The 21426-nt window shown below is 35.5% G+C and overlaps 1 protein-coding gene across 2 annotated transcripts in view; it reads right to left on the minus strand.

Moving 5' to 3' along the window:
- Window positions 1-21426, minus strand: part of MMS22L (MMS22 like, DNA repair protein) — a 131039-nt gene that overhangs the window by 73533 nt on the left and 36080 nt on the right. For both annotated transcript variants that reach the window (XM_047733260.1, XM_047733261.1), the window contains 3 exons: window positions 13204-13323; window positions 11093-11319; window positions 9294-9797 (listed from right to left, as the gene is read on the minus strand). In XM_047733260.1, the coding sequence (XP_047589216.1) occupies window positions 9294-9797; window positions 11093-11319; window positions 13204-13323 (851 nt within the window). The remainder of the gene's footprint in view (window positions 1-9293; window positions 9798-11092; window positions 11320-13203; window positions 13324-21426) is intronic.

The following is a 21426-nucleotide window of genomic DNA, read 5'->3' on the forward strand; positions in this document are numbered from 1 at the left end:
ATTTCTCCAGAGAAGACATACTAGTCAATAGGCGCATGAAAAATACACAATCAACATCATTAGCCACCAGAAACACAAATCAAAACCGCAATGAGATACTACTTCGCATCCACTAAGATCACTTTGATCAGAAAGACACTTAGCAACAAGTGCTGGTACAGATGTGGAGAAATTTCAATCCTTAAGCCCTATAGGAGGGAATATAAAATAGCACACTGGAAAACAGTTCAGTATTTCCTCAAAAGGTTAAATAGAGTCACCATATTACCCAGCAATTTTACTCCTAAGTGTATACCCAAGAGAAACAAAAACACGTCCACACAAAAATTTGTACATGAGTGTTCACTGCAACATTATCCATAAAAACCAAAAAGTGGGGGACGCCTGGGTGGCTCAGTTGGTTGGACGACTGCCTTCGGCTCAGGTCATGATCCTGGAGTCCCGGGATCGAGTCCCGCATCGGGCTCCCGGCTCCGCGGAGAGTCCGCTTCTCTCTCTGACCTTCTCCTTGCTCATGCTCTCTCTCACTGTCTCTCTCTCAAATAAATAAATAAAATCTTAAAAAAAAAAAAAAGTGGGAACAACCCAATGTCCATCAACAGATGAATGGATAAATAAATGTGGATACAATGGATTATTTGGCAATAAAAGGGAATCAAATACTGATACATGTGACAATATAGATATACCTTAAAATCATTATTCTAAGTAAAAGAAACACTACACAAAGATTATATGTTGGATGGTTCCATTTATATAAAAGGTCCAGAATAAGCAAGTCTATAATATACATTCTCTACTATACAGTAGATTAATGGTTGCTAGGGATGGGGGTTGGGTAGGGGAAAATGGAAAGTTACTGCTAATCGGTATAGTGTTTCCTTTTGAGGTGGCAAACTGTCCTAAAACTGTGGTGATGATTGTACAACTCTATGAATATACTAAAATTGTTAATTATGTGGTATGTGAATTATATCTTTTTTTTTTTTTAAGATTTTATTTATTTATTTATTTGTCAGAGAGAGAGAGAGAGCCCACGTGCACAAGCAGGCAGAGTGGCAGGCAGAGGCGGAGAGAGAAACAGGCTCCCTGCCTGAGCAAGGAGCTGGATGCAGGACTCGATCCCAAGACCCCAGGATCATGGCCAGAGCCAAAGGCAGCAGCCCAACTGACTGGGCCACCCAGGCGTCCCTGTGAATTATATCTTAATAAAGCTGGCCAATAAGTGAATTATATGATAAGTAATATATCTCAATAAAGTTGTTTAAAAAAAAAAAAGATGGTCTGAAGAGGGAGAGTAGGCAAATATTAATAATGGTCTAAAAATGGAGGAATGGTAGTAATAAAGAATAAAGAAAATAAAGAAATAAATGGTAGTAAGAATATAAGAGATCCTTTAAAGAAATCATTACAAAAAACTCAATCAACTGGGTATACAGAAAAAGGAAAGACATACTTATATATCACATTTCTACCTTAAAAAATTACTTTTCTTTTTCTACTGCAGCTCCTTAGCATCTCAAACATACAGGATCCTAATTTCCAACAGCTCTAGAACTGTGAGGCAATGTTTGTGTTCCCTATAATCTGTTTTTAAGCAATCTGATTCATTCACACATCAAAAGCATTTACTGAATGGCCACTATGTTAAAGGTACAATATAAGAATGAGTTAAGAACTATCCAAGATAAGTGTGTGTATACACACACACACACACACACACACACACACACACACACACGTCTATTGAGGTTGCCAGGCTTAAGGTGTAGCACAAAGAAATTATTATGGGTTCTTCTGAAAATAACAGTAATGACAATAATAGCAACTTCTAACACTTACTGAACATTTACTGATATGCCAGGCACTGTGCTAATAATTTTATATACGTTATTGCAGTTAATCCTCAAAAAAACCTAGTAATGTACATGTTATTACCCTCATTCTATCAATAAAGCTGAGATCTGGGCACATAAGTTTTCCCTTGAAATATTTTTTAAAAATTATTTTATACTTTTGTAAGGAGAATTCATGTGTATGTAACAGAACTAGTTGGAAACTAAATGACCCAAACATTAATTCCTACATATGAAAAATTAAGTAGATAACCTACGTTTTAGAAAAATACAAAAAAAGTGCACAAACATTTCTAAGTTAATAAAGGAGCTTATATAACTGCATGAACTTATAAAATATGTAATATGGAAAATTCAAGCCTATTAAACAGCAAATAAGGTCAAAATAATAATTCAAGTATACATGTAAAATCTCAATTGAAAGAGAAATAAAATATTTAATAATAGAAATCTTCAACATTTTATATATTCTCAAGATATTAAGACTTATACTAATTTCCCTTAGAGATGCTTATGCTTTCTCCGAAGCAACCAAAACTGGTAGATGGATCACTTTTAGTGAGCAACATAACTATCTGTTTTCTCAAATAAAAACTGGAAATACAGCTTTCCACGAAACATACTCATGTGTACCCTCTCCCAAATTATTAGAACACTGCCAAAAATTTACAACAAATCAAATCATACATACAAGCTGTAACATTCATACTAACAGAACACCCCATCACAAAAGGAGGGAAAGGCCTGCATGTTGTCAAAAGCATCCTTTCTATTTTTCCTGAAAATTCATGTAAAGTTTTTGGCATACAGCAGTCCCTCACGAGAGCATTTCCTCTCATACTACCTCCTTCTCTACATAGAAAACCCTCAATTGTCTCACTGAAGATTTAAAAAAGATTTTCTTTAGGAGCACCTGGGTGGCTCAGTGGGTTAAAGCCTCTGCCTTCCACGAAGGTCATGATCCCAGTGTCCCGCATCAGGCTCTCTGCTCAGCAGGGAGCCTGCTTCCCTTCTTTTCTCTCTCTATGCCTGGTTCTCTGCCTACTTGTGATCTCTGTCTGTCAAATAAATAAACAAAATCTTTAAAAAAAATTTTTTTTTCTTTAGTCTAAATGATAACAACACTAATAAAAGCTAAAGTAACTAGAACTATTCAGCAAGAAGAATATTTATGGGGAATAATAAACACAGCTCTGTGCATGTGCATGACCATACACATCCCCATCCCAAATGTCAAAACTGATATATAATAAGAGGATGAACTCCTAGGTTCATTGGAAAAGAGAAGACATTTAAAAATACATGTATTTTTGGGACGCCTGGGTGGCTCAGTTGGTTAAGCAGCTGCCTTCGGCTCAGGTCATGATCCCAGCGTCCTGGGATCGAGTCCCACATCGGGCTCCTTGCTTGGCAGGGAGCCTGCTTCTCCCTCTGCCTCTGCCTGCCACTCTGTCTGCCTGTGCTCACTCTCGCTTCTCTCTCTATGACAAATAAATAAATAAAATCTTAAAAATACATGTATTTTCAAAATGTATTTTGAAGCCAGGAAAAAGTCTTAATCTTTTGAGGAGTTGTGTTTCAGCACACAGAATATCAAAAAGAAGCCAATCATTCCTTCTGAATTATTTCACAGTCTCAATATTTAACATTTTAGGCAAGTTTTCAACTGCCTTTTAGAGTTCTTTTGAAACCAGGCTCTTGTTTAATACAAAATAGGATGTCAGTTGATCAATATCCATTTGGCTTAAATTCGTAAGTCCACAACCTCCCTTAAGTGGTAGAACAAACAGGTACAAAGCCTGAAAATTTATTGTTTCTTTTTAAATTCCAAATGATATTTGCAGATGCCAAAAGGCATTTTGAAATCACTCACCCTTACTTCAGTAAAAATGAAAAAGGGGGATGGGAGGAGGGATAATCTCATGAGGCCTTGTATGTCAAGTTTTTGCCCAGAGCTAATTTTCATAGCTGTGTTATAAAAACCTGAAAATGGAGGTTTATAATGGAAATGCTGACAGACCCTTAACTATAGCAGCATGAATGGATATAATTAAAGAAAAGCTTTTGGCTACACCTAACTCCACAAATGAAAGCTGCCATTTTTATATTAACCTCAAATAACAGCAAGTGAGAACTAGAAATGTGATTCCGGAAAGGTAATATGAAATGTTAAAGATGACTGCTAAAACTGTTTGACATTCGAAGTTTTAAACACAGAGGCATTTAGTTAACATAACCAAGTCAGTATTTTCATAATGCTACTTAATCAGCAATAAAGAATGCTCTGGTGAGCCATCAGCTCCAGTTAGCAGAAAGTGGCATATGAAGTTATTATTCCTTAACAGCCTAGAGGGAGCTGCTTCTCCCTTTAATCAGTGATCTTAGTTCCTTCCTACCTATAATTTCTCTGTCATACAGTTATAAAACTATTATCCAGCTCAACATACACACGCACACATCTTACACACACATTTATGCAAGGACTGGTACCTTATTCCCACCTGAGTTTGAAAACAGAAGAGATTGCTAAGGTAAAGTATTTCATTCTTTTTCTTGTCATGGATACAGCCAGGAATAGATATCGTCAATCTATGTAATCCATCTTCCTTATCTAAACCAAAATTCGAAGAATTTAGCTTTGTTCTTAAAAGAGGGAGTGGGGAAGCCTATGCTTTAGTCTTTATCAACTATCCAAAACATTTTTGAACTTTTTAATAGTATTATAAAAGTAATACTAATTTTATAGCATACCTAGAGGCTCCTATGAAAAGATCCTCAAAGAAGTTCCAGATTTTGGGTTAAGAAATTAGGAACACATCTCTATGATCAAATATCTAAAGGACTTTTTCTTGTGTTTTTCCTCTCTGCTTCCCTTCCTTCTTTCTTTTTTTTTTAAGGTAACAATCCTGAATGATCTCTGGGCTTCTCCCCCAAAAGATCCCAAACCAACAGCCAGTTTGTCTTGACAGTATCTGCCTTGGAAGCCCCAAGTCTGATGAAATAAAAAAAACCAGCCAAGTCCCAGTCCCTCTTATTATATATTGTTATCAGTTTCATCAAAGAACTGTGTGCAAATTACTACGCAAGCTTCAGGAATGTAAGAGATGGCAGTGCCTACACGAGGACATCCTTAATGAAGACCTCCCACACTACTGCACCATTCTGATTCACATACTGACCTCATCCTTCTGTTTAAAATGCTCTATAAATATCGCGACAGAAATGATACATGATTAGACATTCACTTATAGCAACTATTTTTAATTATAGCTGAGCAGCATAAAATAAAACTAAAACTAAACATTTTGTGCAAGTAAGTAAATGTTATCAATATAAACTTCAGTGTTTTTTCCCCATAGCTTAGCCCTACAGATCAATAACACACTCCTTACCCCTGCTCCAGATGACAGCAAACTACAAACCCATACGAAATCTAGTTAAAAGAAACTTCTCATATAAATGTAAACTTGCTTTCACCTTACGTAACTGACAATCTTTAATATGCCCTCTTGATTCCTACTTTATGTTTCTGATTAGTGACGCCCATGATTAACAAAGATGCCTCATACTTTACAAGATACTTGTAAGCAGAATTTTTCCAAAATTCTGAAACAGCTTTGGCTTTAATGCTGAAGGATTTTACTAAATTGAATTTAAAGAACAAAAATTTATTTTTATTTTAAGAAGTGAAATTTAGATGGCTGAAATGCTGATAACAGATCAAAGATAAACTGGTGTAAATAAAACACAATTTACATGTCTCCACACCTCTTTGTGATTCATTTTTTCCAACTGATGACTTATTTAAAAATACATTAACTTGCAAAATAAATAAAAAGTAACCAGAAAGCAACTACCCTTTTTTTAATTAGCAAAAATAAAGGGTAAAAGCACACAGAAGTATACATGAATAGTGGTAACACTTTTAGGATAATAGTTTGCAGGTGTCATTTATATAATTGCCTGATTTATAAAAGATACAGTGTATGGTTAGTTTCTGTTTAGTTATTTGCAAACTATTACAAAGATAGTGTAGGAAGGTAGCAATGGTCGGATAGAGTCTGAGTGGTGATACTGAAATTTATTTCAGTAAATCACAAAAAGTCTCCATGTTTCCATTTCTTCATCTCTAAACAGGGATGAGAAGGTTGGCAAAGAAATAAATGAGATAGTATTTGTAAATTGTACATCTTTTAAGAATACAAGAGTTTAAAAAAAGGATATAAGAGTTACTCTCATGTTTCTAGTTATCATTTTTGAAGAATGAGCAAAACAGTTTTAGGTAGGAGCTTAAGGACAAAAAGAAGTTAGTAAATGAACAAAAAAGAAAAAGAAATTCTTCCTTTATTACTTTGATTTCCAATTTTAAAGCCTCTCCAACTTTCAAAATAAGTTCTATTCTTCTATTACCACGTTTCCATGAGCATTTTTAACCAATTTCTGTGTTTAATTTCTTATCTGAGAATGAGTATTTTCTAAATATGCTCCATTTCACAAGGAGACTTTCTCCTAAATTATTAGGGAGAGTAAAACTGGCACAAAAATTTTTTTTTGGTAGGAAATCTGGTAATATCTATCCACATTTAAATGCACATATACCAATTCATTTTTAGGAATTAATCTAAAGATATACTTCCACAAGTATACAGGGAAGGCACATATGAAGATGTTAAATAGAACTGTGTTTACAATAACAAAATGGTAAGCAATATAACTTCCCATTATTAGGGTATGGATTAAATAAAGTTTGGTACAACCACATAATGAAACATTAAGTAGCTATTAAAAGGAGTTAGGTAGGTTTCCATATACTAACATACAAAGCTATCTAGGAAATATTACGTGAAAAAAATATGGAAGATCCTATGAGAAACCACTATACTTCTGTGGACTAAAACTAAAGCAATGTTTTCTTTTTTTAAAAGCTTTATTTATTTTTGAGAGTGCGTGCGCACATGTGTGCATGTGCGCACAAACACACACACATAGCCACACATGCATGGGTGTGGGGGCAAGGGGAGAGAGAGACTTTCAAACAGACTCCCTGCTAAGCACCAGTGTGGACCCGGGCTTGACCCAGGACCCAGGAGATATGACCCTAGCCAAAATCATGAGCCAGATGCTTGACTGAGCCACCCACGTTCCCCTAAAGTAGTGTTTTCAACTTCAGAGGTTGGACCAGATAATTCTTTGTGGCGAAGGTATCCTGTGCTTTGTAAGATGTTTAGCAGCAGTTGCCAGTAGCAGTGCCTGACCAAGCTATTACAATCAAAAACTTCTCCATACAGTGCCCAATGTCCTCTGGGTAAGAAACTCACCCCTTGTTGAGAACAACCAAACTAGAGAATAAAGAAGTAAAGGTGGGGAAAAGAAACTTTTACTTGTCACCTTACACCTTATTTATATTTTTTAATGATGAAAATATATAGCACTTGGAATTAAAAAAAAAAAAAATTAACAACCAAAAAAGATTCCCCATAACTTCTCACTCAAAAATTACAATAGTGTTTGTAGGATATGAATCCTTGTTTTTATTTTTATTTTTTTATTTATTTGTTAGAGAGAGAGAGAGAGAGCATGAGCACAGGCAGACAGAGTGGTAGGCAGAGGCAGAGGGAGAAGCAAGCTCCCCGATGAGCAAGGAGCCCGATGTGGGACTCGATCCCAGGACGCCGGGATCATGACCTGAGCCGAAGGCAGCCGCTTAACCAACTGAGCCACCCAGGCGTCCCGAATCCTTGTTTTTAAAAAGCAAAACAAAACAAAACCCTAGGTAAGAAACAATAACATCATAAAGGTGTTTAAAAGGAAATGTGTATTTTCAGTGGAATAGGCAGAAAAATATATGGATTCTGCCCCTTGGTTTCCATGACTGCCTCTTCCCAGGATGCTCACACTCCTGGCTTCAGTGCCTACCCCTCTACCCAAAAATCTTACGGGCTGTAGCTCCTTAATATGCATGGTGTACACCAGGTCCCTCCTTCCTTCTTATATTCTGTATATTCAGATAAATATAAATAAACAAAAAAAAGTGGTCCCAGAATATAGAAATTTCTAATTTTGCCCAAGAAACATGGAGAAATACTATTAACATTTATTTAAAAATTTAACAAAGTGAATACTTGGGAAAGTATAGTATCTGTTAATAAAATCTACTAGACTAAAAACAAATGTGGTTCACAGAGAAGATCCAGAATTTGTAGAAGTGTCTTCTAATGCTGTTGGTATTCATTTACTTATGTATCTATCCATCTATCCCAAAATTTGAGAGCTTTAAAATTCTTGCTTTTATATGGCTCACTCTGGGGGATAAAGGGATGATTATCTGATCAAGAACTTTGGCTAAGCCCTTATTTTTTTTATTATTTTAAAATATTTTATTTTATTTTTTTGGCTAAACCTTTAGAACTTAAACTGATGGGGGCAGGCAAATACTAAAAATGACAAAATACCTAATGAAGAATGAAAACCTACAGATTAATCAGTATGAATGCACAGTCCAACAAAAAACAAATTAAGTAAATTATTAATTAAGATTAGTAATGAATAAATTCTCCAAACTTAAAAAATTTGTCAAGCTAATTACCTTTGATAACCAGATACTACTTTTTATAAAATGGTATTAGAAAGAGGGAAACAATCTCTTCATTAACTTTAGACATGGTTTCAAAAAAATTATATTTCCACACATAACTTTTACACAACTTTTCAGTGATAGTGACTAACTACACTGATGGTAATACCTAACTTCTTAAGAACATGTACTCCAAAGATAAAACATCTGGGAAAAGGGCCTTAAAAGCAATGAATATCATAACTACTATTCTTTTCCATTATTATTTGGGTCTGGGTATATCCATCTTAAGTGAATATGAAAACATTAAGTTTTATATGGGTGACTGGTGTTATAAATACAACAATCTTATTTTCGTCTCAGAATAGTTTCAGCTGGATGTATTTTAAGCAGTTGAGGCTACAGCTCTGCAGCAAAATAATTTAAAGAAACTTACCTTTTTTTTTTTTTTTAAATGGCACAATGTTGTCATAATCTCCTTATGAGTCCAAAATGCATGTTTCAGTAGAAGCCACCTGATTTGAGCTCATGTCTTGGTTAGAATATCTGAAACATTCCTCTGGATAATAATACTCTCTTAGGAGAGGTAGGAAGGGAAGGCAGGGTGAAGAAGCGTTGTGGGACTGCACTGGAGGTGCTCTGCATTTAGTTGTATGTGTTTGCACATGAGCTTTCTTTTTAAAGAACTACTGTTCAAAGGAATAGTTTGGAAAGTACTGATTTATGCCATTGTAGCAGTAAAACCAACTCCTCTCTCTTCATTTGGATTTCATGAGTATGTCAAAGGAAAATTTTAAAGTAGAATCAACATAAGTGATGACATAAAATAAATCAATGAATTAGTATATTATTGGAAAACATACCTGATTCTGGCCAGAACAGCTTGTAGAAAGCTCAGTGCTGTCCTAAGTTCAGATTCTTGACAAGCTCGCAGAAGCATACTAAATCCATCATTAAGCAATTTTTCATGTGACGGATACAAGCAATGGCTAGTCTCAAACACTTCTTGAACACCATCAATATAGATGGAAAGAAGTATCCAGAGAGACTTTCTTTGTTCCATTTCATCATTCTTAGATACCAAGAATTCCTTCGCCTTCTCTCGGAAAGCACCTGAAAATTTCTCAGCCAAAACACCAATGTCCAGATTTTTCTGGGTATACATCAAGAGGAACGCCACTTGACCCTTCCAAATGATGGAAGATGTTACAGAGGAAGGCTTGAGCAAATTTAGGAGGTCTAAAACATGACTTGCTACATCTTCCACCTCTGCAACAGCTGCTAACAGTAGAAAAAGGTTGAAGAAATTCTGAAGACCAACTTCTGTCAGTTCTTCCATTCTTTTTTGATGGAATTTAGAATATATTCTGCAAAACATAAAAAAATTCCTTGTATAAAATTTTCATTCATCAATATCAATCATTTAGAATAACATTCAAAAATAACATTCAAAACTCATGACAGTTTCATTACTTTAAATTTAGCTAATTCTTCATTATGATGCTGCCATGTCACTTTTTCTACTTTGAAAACAGACTCACAGAATGCCCATAGCTTTAAATTTCTCAGTGATGCAGCAACCACATATGTGTAAATAAAGGGATTGAGTAGAAATGTTCTTTTTATATAGTACATGGCTTATCCTTTTATGTTAGACTCTTAATCACCTTTCTTTTTAAATTTTTATTGACAAAATATATGCTCCTTTCGGTACAATTTGATGTGCTCTAAAGAAATCTTAACAGGGCAATTTTATACAATTTTCCTTAAACTCTTTTTTCCTCTACCCCTCACAAAGACCTGCCCTTGTTATAGTTATATCTAAGACAATTCAAAGTGCTGGAAAATATTTTTACCTATCCATAAAGAAAAAATGGTTAGTGTTTATTTTTTTTTATTTTTTTTTAAGATTTTTTATTTATTTATTTGACAGAGAGAGAGAGATCATAAGTAGGCAGAGAGGCAAGCAGAGAGAGAGGGGGAAGCAGGCTCCCCGCTGAGCAGAGAGCCCGATGCGGGGCTCGATCCCAGGACCCTGAGACCATGTGACCTGAGCCGAAGGCAGAGGCTTAACCCACTGAGCCACCCAGGCGCTCCCAAAATGGTTAGTGTTTAAATGTCCAAGACTAACCGTTTAAAAATCCGCTGTGTTAATATAATTTCTAGTTGACATACTTTTCTCTCATAATTAAAGGATCAGAATTAGAAAAAAATTGTTACTGTATACATTCCAGTGATTTGTTTTAGATAAAGTTCTGAGTATCATGTCTTTCACAAAATGATTTAAGATTCAAAAACAAACCATGGGGCACCTGGTAATTATATAAATAATATATAAATAATTATAATTAATTATAATTAATTTTGGCAATAAAAACATTCTCTGGTAGCCCTGAATTTAATATGTGGAATTTCAATCTTCAGGACAGATGAGATAAATAAACTCAAATCCTCTACAAGTTATAGATATTAAGTTTGTTCCTATTACAGATTGGCAGGATCAAAAGGCTACATGTTTTGTTGTCCTGTATACATTAAGAAATACATTTTAAATGTATAAACCACAAAGACTTACAACCAGAAGTTAACTAAAAAAAATACCAACAGTAAGTACTGGTTCTCCACAGTGAACATTCATGACAAAGAAAGACGTGCCGCATACCTTCCTTTGATTTGTTTCCAAGGATGAGGGCCATTTTTCTTCATTGCTTTCTTAACAACTTTTGCCAAAATGCAAAGGAAAATGGTGAAACTACTGCTGGATTTATACAGGTCATTATCTTGTTTATCACAACAGCAGGTCTTCACCATTTCTAGCATTGACAAGGGTGACTTAATGATATATGTAAGGCCTTTCAAAGGAAGCCAAGAGATGCTGAAAGAACTATTCTAAAAGCAAATAAATAAATAAATAAGTAAATAAAGTTTCAAGTCTGAGTAAATAAGAATTCTTTCATCTCTTATATTTTCAAAGTTTCCCAGCATTTATGTCATACCATTTATTTTTATATCAGGTCATTTATTGTGTAGAATTTTCTCCAATCTCAATTTAGCTGCTTATATCTCCCTAGTGTCATGTAATGTATTCTTTTATCCCATCTCTCTTCTGTAAATTGGTAGCTGTATCTAGAGGACTGATCACCGTCACACAAGTGGAATTTTTTGATAAGAATCTTCCATCGGTGCTACTGGGCACTGCCTATTCCAATTTAGGAAAGAGAGACATAAGTTGTGTCATTCCTTTTGTAATGTTAAGACTGGGCGTGTTGTCAACCTGATCTATTCATCTGAGTCATCCCCACCAGACTTCCAATGAACAGTTTTAGCCTTCACTGATGATCACTGCCCAGATACCTTACTTCATCAGGTGTACAAATAGTGATATTCTAATTCTATCATTACTTCTCAACTAGCTCCTTAGAAATTTGGTTACTCTAAAATATAGTTTATATTTATCTTTTATTTACAATTTTCAGAATAATGAGCATTTTTTTTAAAGAATAGTAACTTTTCTAAATGTGTCATACACTCAAGGATTTAAATGTCTTTGATAGGTTTTAATCCACAGCAGTCATTATTCTTTCTTATGCTCAAATCTACCCAGCATGAGGGCAATGGGAGCTTCCTCAAGTTGGCTCCTGTGCCCTTTTGACAGGACTCCAGCTTACTTTGATATTCCCTGCTTTCAGATATGACGAGACACTATAGACTCATATTATACATGTTACCTCAGACCTAGAATGGGTCATTTCTCTAATCAGCCTGAAATTATGCTTTAAAAAAAGGTATTTTTTTCATTTTTCATAAGCTCCATTATGTATCAACCTAAATTAGTAATTTACTTATAAATCTCTCATTTCCTTTTTCTCTCTTGACTGAGGGATTCACTATTTACCCAGAAACCGAACATTCCAAATCTTTCTCTTCTCCCAACACATAAAAGGTAACTAAATTCTATAAATCTACATTTAAAATGTTTATTTTCCTAATTTAGCCTCTCCTTTCTAAACCCTATTTTACTCATTCACTGCAGTATTAGCATGTATTTTTACACTGGACTCCTAATTGGCACCCAATTTTCAGAAAAAACTTTCTCACACACATACCTAATATGTCACATCCTTGGTATTCTATGTCTCCAGAATAAATCATAACTCAACATGCACATAATCTGGCCCCTGACTACCTTACCAACTTTCCCTATATGTTCTCTCCATAGTCATCTCAAACCTATCATTCAGAACTATTGAACATGGTAGGAAAAGATCATGTTTTTATGTGTTTATACACTTGTTCATATTAATGTTCCTTTTACCTGAATGCTCTTTTCTTCTTACTTGTAAATTCCATGCACTCCTCAGTTAAAAAATTACAACATCCCAAAGTCTCCACAAGTTTATACACTGGGTCAAATACTCTGTCCTTTGGCATTGCACAGTAATGGAAGTTTTCCCCCCATAATGTATGGGTATCTACCTACTAGCCTATAAGCAACTCAAATGCCAAGACTATGTCTCATTCAGGATAGTATTAACTTTTCAATGTGCTGCAAGCAATCAGTAATTGTTAGACAATGTTAATAAATGAGAATTTAAAAAATATCTTTCTAGTACAATTTTGGCTACTTTGCTTACTCTCACTCTCAAGAGAAAAGGGACACAAATGCCCATTCCCTTATGTCAATTCTCTACAGATTTAATTAAATAAAAACATTCCTCACATATATACAAATTCTTCAAATTCCTGGAATAAATTCATACTCTATTAACTTACCAAGTTCTTACTAAAATATTCCCATAGAATGGTGACGATTGCAATGTTTGGTTCCCAGAAGTCACAAAGCGTCAGACAACAGTGAAGATGCATTCGTAATTGTTCTTCTAGTATACCGTCCTAAAAAATAAACTGAAATTGTGGGAAAGTAAATGGGCTCTCACAACATGAGTATTATTACTTGATACTGCACTGGATAACCTGCTTTTAAAGAGTAGGAACATATATCACCAAATTATACCCACTCTCATTTTCAGACCAGAAGGTCTAATCAGCATAAGGTATATTTCTAAAAATTTCCTTTAGAGACCACTCACATACTCTGATAATAGGAACTACATAACTCAACATGACTTTTAACACAATTATTTAAAGGTTACAATAGTTGTGGGGTGTCTGGCTGGCTTAGTCAGAAAAGCATGCAACTCTTCATCTCTGGGTCATAAGTTTGAGCCCCATCTCAGGTGTAGAGATTACTAAAACAAACAAACAAAAAAACAACAAAAAACTTTAAAAAAATTACGTAGCTGTTTCATAACCGAATGGTAGGAAACCCAATGTGAAAATGGGAGAATGTGAAAGGGAATGTGAAAGAAACCCAAACGAATGAAGTAGTAAAAATGAACTAATAATTAAGATGTACACAAATCCAGAGGACTTGGGTCATCCTTAGGTATTAGGTCAAATTCTCTTTAGGAATAGGAGTTGTTCTTCTAAAAATCAACAGACTAGCAGAGTACAAGCATTTTAACCTCTTAGGAAATGGCAACAGGAATGAGAAGTGAAAAAAATGTAGTCAGTAATCAAACTACTATGATGAAACAATCATGCATGTTTGTTAAAAAGTTGCACCACTGAAGCACTCAACAATTACTTATTTAAAGCTTACTATATAAACCAGGCACTATTCTAAGTTATTACGCAGAGAGCAATGGGTATGTCAGACACGGTACAAGCACTAACAGGAATTATTACTTTGGAGGAGAATGGGAAAAGAAGACACTGAAACAAACAGATAAATGTAACAGTTGTAACTGCTGTGCAAAGCAAAACAAAAAAGGGTAATGTGGCAGACAGTAAGTAGTAGAGGATGTAGATTATTAGTCTATCAGAAGCTATGAATGAAAACACCTTTTTGAGGGTTGGCATTTGGGCTAAATGACTGAATGAAAAAGAGCCAAACATTAAAAGCCTGGAAAAAACAAACAAACAAACAAACAAAAAACCACACACACACATGGCAGAGAAGACACATAGAAATTAGCAGTAAAGGGGCACCTGGGTGGCTCAGTGGGTTAAAGCCTCTGCCTTCGGCTCAGGTCATGATCCCAGGGTCCTGGGATCAAGCCCCGAATCGGGCTCTCTGCTTGGCCAGGAGCCTGCTTCCTCCTCTCTCTCTGCCTGCCTCTGCCTACTTGTGATCTCTGTCAAATAAATGAATAAAATTAAAAAAAAAAAAAAAAAAGAAATTAGCAGTAAGTTTGGTATTACAGGATTATGTCAGAGATAGTCATGGACCATGTTTCCTTTGAGGCTTTGGAAGTCTTGATAGGAAGTATGGATTTTATTTTACATATGCTGGGAGGCCAGTAGAAGACTGTAAGCACAGGCCTTAATGGGATTGTTTTAAAAATACTGCTCTTGATCATTCATGGAGAACGAATATATGTTAAGAATAGAAGCAGGAAGACCAACTAAGAAAGTAAATAGTGACAATTGCAATATAACAAAAAAGCAGATTTCAAGTTCAAATACATACAAAGCAGAAATGTTGGGAGATGTGAAGGTGTGTGGTATATAGTAAGCTTTAAATAGTTGTTGAATGACTGGGGTTCTTAGTGGTGTGTCACTTTTTAACTAACATGCATGGTTACTCCATCATAGATAATTAAACTGCCTACTCTTTTTCTATTCCTACTTCCATCTCCTCATGCCACCTCAAAGTTTAGAAGACAGTTATGTGAAACTGTTAAGATAAGCACACAACTTTAAAGATATACTGAGAAACAGAGGCAATGGGATTTGCTTTCGATGAGATATGTGAAGGTACGAAGGTAAGAGAGCAATTAACGATTAAGGAGAATTCCCAGGTTTTGGCTTAAGAAAATGAGTTGATGGTACCATTTTTTTGAGATGGCAAAGTCTAGGGGAAGAACAGATGGGAGAGTGCACAAGGGCAACCAAGTGGAGATATTATGTAAATAATGTGATATATAAGCCTAGAGCCCAAGGGAAAAACCAGCTGTTTTAGTCATTCAGATGTTACTTTCATATTGATGGTTTTTAGAGCTATGAGGCTAGATGAGATCAACCAAGGAAAGAGTATACATGCAAATGAGAAAAGGATCCAGAACTGTGAGCCCTTTGCTATTCCAACATTTAGGTATTAATAGGAGAGGAATTATCAGCCTATGAGGTAAAAAAGAGAAACAGACATCATGGATACCAAAAGAAATATTTTGGAAAAGGAAAGTAGTCAACAGGGTTGAATGCTCTGAGGTTAAAATGAGAAGAAGGAAAAGTTTTTGGTTTTTGGATTTGACAATAAAGAAGTTACTGATGGCCTTGATAAGAGTAGTTTCTGGAATGGCACAAATAGAAGTTTAAGGTATAGGCTGAGGGTATAATAGGAGGTGAGGAAACAGAGATATTTAAGTTAAGAAATATACAGTCCTTGAATAGTTAAGAGACAAGATCCAGTACAGAGGGAAAGAACTAGCTTTTGATAGAAACAGTAACACTTCCAATATGACAGAAGAACAAATTGAGGGGTCAGGTACAAAGCAGACACATGTTGGGAGATCTGAAGGTACAAAAAGGTACTCTCAAATGACTGGTTCTATTTACTCAGCGATTTAAGACGTAAGATGCTTGGCTCAGTTAACTGTGAGTCAAAATGCAAAGACTCTAGGGCGCCTGGGTGGCTCAGTGGGTTAAAGCTTCTGCCTTCGGCTCTGGTCATGATCCCAGGGTCCTGGGATTGAGCCCCACATCCAGCTCTCTGCTCAGCAGGGAGCCTGCTTCCTCCTCTCTCTCTCTCTCTGCCTGCCTCTTTGCCTACTTGTGATCTCTGTCAAATAAAGAAATAAAATCCCTAAAAAAAAAAAAAAAAAAAGCAAAGACTCTAGAACTGACTGCCATTTGAGATCTATGATCAAGAATTCAGAGTCAGAGGAGTCCATAAGAATGGTCCATTTGACATTCTCTAGCAATATTCAGCTGGGGGGTGAGGTTGGCAGGGGTGTAGGAAAGGACTAGGTTCTGCCAAGTTTAGAACAGGTGAGGGCTATGGAATTAAAGGTTTTTGTGATGGAATGACTGTTAATAAGGTGGTGTATAATCGAAATTGTTTAAGGAGGAAAGTTTGGACATGGAAAAAGAAAATGTTAAAGATCAATAGTGACAGGCAAAATGAAAATTAAAAGAAAAATGAAAAAATATAAAGCATAACTATGGAAACTGGGTGAGGTAAGTGACAAAAAATCTGAGTAGATGTGAGGATATTAAGAAACTTAGAGGACAGGGTGATACAATACTGTTGGGGTCACTAATAAAAGTAATTATTTGAAAGAGAGGGAACTGAACATGAACAGATTTTTTTTGATAAGGCATTAACTCTTCTAATTATTTCCCCCGCCCAACTCTTTTAATTAATTATTAATCCTTTAGAATATACTCAGGCTTTAAGTCCTCAAGGAAACTTACTGACTTCCCCACTAACAGTGACCTTCCTTTATGCTCCATGGCATCCTATGCACACCTATGTCACAGCACTTACCTTGTTAAATTTAATGTTTATCTGCTTTCAAGTGTCTTTAAGCTCTCTGAGAATTAGGATAATTTCCCCAGGGTCTAGCACACTGCCTGGTTTGCCAAAGAAACTCCATAAATATTTCATGAATTAAACTGAGATCTAGGTTCTAGTGCCTCTTTTTGCCAAGTAGATGTACGGCTTAGGCAAAGATACTTAGCTTCCCTAGTATAGAAAAGTACTCATTTAACCAAAGAAGAGAAGTGTCTGTCCATCACTAACATTCTTTGATTTTATTATGAAAATATTAAACAAGACCCAGGTTCATTCCTGTGGCACACTACTCATATAAATTAAAGCATTAACAATGTTATTATACTTCAAGGTTTAAAAGTAGGTTATATTTTTGGGGCGCCTGGGTGGCTCAGTGGGTTAAGCCGCTGCCTTCGGCTCAGGTCATGATCCCGGGTCCTGGGTTCGAGCCCCACATCGGGCTTTCTGCTCAGCAGGGAGCCTGCTTCCTCCTCTCTCTCTGCCTGCCTCTCTGCTTACTTGTGATTTCTCTCTGTCAAATAAATAAATAAAATCTTTAAAAAAAAAAAATTAAAAAAAAATAAAAGTAGGTTATATTTTTAAAGTGGGTTCATTTTGAAGAATTTGTTTTGTTTTCCTGGGTATCTGATACTCATTTTACATGTAAAATCTACAAAAAGGTATTTAAATCATAAAATATACGAAGTTTGGGAAAAACAATTGTCAGGCATTATGTGACATTTTACATACATTAGTTATATGTCTCATACCATCTCAATTTCATTACCTTTATTATAGAAAAGAAGGTTGGGGTTCAGAAGTTACAAATGGCTTATCCATGTCCACTTGGGAAGGAGCAAGGATTTATGATTCCAAAGCCTATTATGCATACCATTCTATGCTCCTTTCCAAAAATAGGAGGGAAAAGAAATGAACATTTAATGTACACCAGATCTGATGAAGATTGTTTTTAGTGACTGCCAAGATCTGAAGCAAAATTTGTGAGGCCAGAGCCCATGTTCTTTCCACTGTGCCCAATCAGGAAGAAATTAAATATCATATCTTAGGGAATTTTTATTTATTAAAAGGACAGGAGATAAATTTTCCTTCCTTTTCCTGCTAGTGGTTACGGATTACAATGTAAAGCAATGACTTAGAAAATACCATTTTCTCCACAGTTCTGGCAGGATTATGTAGGACTGTAAAAGTAAGTCTGTTTAGCCTTTAATTAATTACAGATAGTATTTATTATAAAATACATTTTCATGTTCTGTATATTCCACTATTGCTTTGTTGTGAACCATTTTCCCTTAGTTTGTTCTTAAAAATTTCCTTTCAAAAATGTGTGTCTGTGCACATCAGTTGAATTAAGGAGGGAAAGAATTTGGCCACTTTTAAGTCCAGATACTCAGAGATATAATATAAAATAATCAAGAATAGAGCAAATAGACATCTTAGCCCAAATTCATAATAAGATACAGAGCTGAAATACAATGAGGAGGAGTACTGGAGAGTGAGCAAGGATATTAATTTTTTCCCACCTTATATTTTCTCAACACTCACTGGAGAGAAAACATAAAAAACAAACAAAAATGTAGAAAAACTGAGATGCTTTCCACAAGTATCATCAAAATAGGTAGAAACCAAAATGGATATTAATGAAACACATAGCATCAAAGAAGTTTTAAAATAGAAATAATGAAAATATAGTTTTTACTAAGAATCCTACAGGGGCACCTAGGTGGCTCAGTCAAGAGTCCAACTCTTCCATTTTGGCCCATTTCATAATCTCAGGGTTGTGGGGTCAAGCCTGGTGTCTGGCTCCACGCTAGGCATGGAGCCTGCTTAAGATTCTCTCTCTCCTTCTCCATCTACCTCTCTCCATCCTGCCCCCAATTAAAAAAAAAAAAAAAATTCCTACAAAGTCCAATACTTTGAGAGAACACACTATGAATAGAGCACTTATGAAGACTCAAATCTCAGCTCTGCCACTTCTCAGTTACCTACACGAACCTGAACAAACTCCTTAATTCCACCAAGGCCCTCATTTCTTAATGTGTAAAATGGAACTTCACAAGATTGTCATAAACATTAAGTGCAAGAATGTACATCAAGTGCTAAGTATTGTGCGTGCACAGAGATAGCTCTCACTTTGTTGTCTGCAAGAGAAATGCATTTTTTACACCAAATATTGACTCTTTTGATGATTATATAATAAATGCAACAGGTTCTCAATGTCATACCTTAAGCTGATATATTTCAATTTTTATGTTAAGTTTAAATTCTACCTAAACCAAGAGGTTTGAATGACTACATCTAAATCCGTGCCCTCTGATTAGAGATTTTTAATAAACTAGAAGGCCTGTGGGCCCCTTTTCCAACATAGTCTTAAACCTGCCTGTCTCAGTCCCAGAGGCTATGCTCCTCAGCGTCTGCATTTTTCACAAGACCCTGTGGATTGCGTCTCATTTCAACTCTGCGAGTGTGCATAAACTATTTAATGAAAAACCTGCCCCAGAATATTCCATAGTGCCTGCTCCTGATCTGTTTTAGTCCCTTTTAATTTTTATTTTTTCTAAGATTTAATTTATTTGAGAAAGAGGAGAGAGAGAGAGAGCACAAGTTGGGGAGGGACAGAGGGAAAGGCGGAGGAGGAGGAAGTCTACCCTTTGAGTGGGGCTTAATCCCAGGATCGTGAGATCATGACCTGAGCTGAAGGCAGATGCTTAACTGACTGAGCCACCCAGGTGCCCCACTTTATAAAGAATGCCTTCCTATCTTTATTTTGAAAGATCAAATTTAGGCATATTAAATTCAGGTATATTCCATACATGAAATTATTTTATTGAACTAAAAATGAAAACATTTACTCTTTTAACATCATTAATTATCCAGGAAATACTAATCAAAACCACACTGAGATATCACTTCACACCTGTCAGAAGAACGAAAAATCAAAAACACAACAAAAAAGCGCTGATGAGGATGTGGAGAAAAAGGAACCCTCTTTGCACTGTTGGTAGGAATGCAAACTGGTGCAGCCACTCTGCAAAACAGTATGGAGGCTCTTTAAAAAATTAAAAATAGGATTACCATTGGATCTAGTAACTGTACTGCTGGCTATTTACCCATAGAATTGAAAGGATGTATGCACCCCTATGTTTACAGCAGCATTATTTACAAAACCCAAATTACGGAAGCAGCCCAAGTGTCCATCAATATATGATTGGATAAAGAATGGTGTGTACACATACACACACACACATACACACACACAATGGGACACTACTCAGCCATAAAAAAAGAATGAATCTTGTCATTTGCAAAAACATGGATGTAGCTGGAGAGTATAATCCCAAGAAAAATAAGCCCATTAGAGACAAAAACCTTATCATTTCACTCATATATGTAATTTAAGAAACAAAACAAACAAACAAGGGGGGGGGAGAGAAAACCAAAAAACAGACTTTTAATTATAGGGAACAAACAGATGGTTACCAGAGGGGAGGTGGGCAGGGGGGATGGTGGAATAGGTGAAGGGGATCAAGAGTACACTTATAGTAAGTACTGAGTAATACACAGAATTGTTGAGTCACTCTATTATAGACCTGAAACCAATATAACACAATTTTAACTATACTAGAATTTATAATAAATAAATATAATAAATTTATATTTAGCTTATTTTATAAAAATAGCAATTTAAAAATTGGGGGTTCATTTCTTTATGCATAACAAATACCTAGAAGAAATCATCAGAAGAATAAAATTTATTTGCAAGCTCAATAATGACAGTCTGCCTGAGTGGACTTAATTTTAGGATTGAATAAAGTAAGCTGAACTTCAGTATTCCAGTAAGATCCTTCCGTCCAAGAAACACAATGATTTTGAATTAGTAATTAGAAAATTACTGTCTCAGGGATGCCTGGGTGACTCAGTCACCTCAAGTCAGGGGTGACTTGCTTTTAGCTCAGGTCATGATCTCAGGGTAGTGAGACAACCATGCACTGGGTTACACACTCAGCAGGGAGTCTGCTTGAGAGTCTCTCCCTCTCCTCTGCCCTCTTCAAATAAATAAATAAATAAATAAATAAAATCTTAAGAAAAAAGATTACAGTCCTACATCATTCAAATCTAATCACATTCTAAGTTGTTTTTAGCCTTGGACTCTTCAGGCTCCTTGGCAAATGAAAATAATTTTTAAAAAATATTACACTTGTTTAGGATTTCTTTTTATACCCACCCCATAGTCTCTAGTAGAAAATTGTTTCTGTGATGTCAGAAAATGAGGCTTTAAAAAGCAGGGAGTATAAAACCAAAACTCTCCCTTTTCATTTGAAAACAATAATGCTGTTTTAAAGGTAGAACAAATGTTTACTGTCAACATACACAAATAGTAGATAATACTGCCTCTAAAAAACTGGTTTTAGGTAAAAACT

The sequence above is a fragment of the Lutra lutra genome, chromosome 6, assembly GCF_902655055.1.
Source record: "Lutra lutra chromosome 6, mLutLut1.2, whole genome shotgun sequence".
Lineage (NCBI taxonomy): Eukaryota > Metazoa > Chordata > Mammalia > Carnivora > Mustelidae > Lutra > Lutra lutra.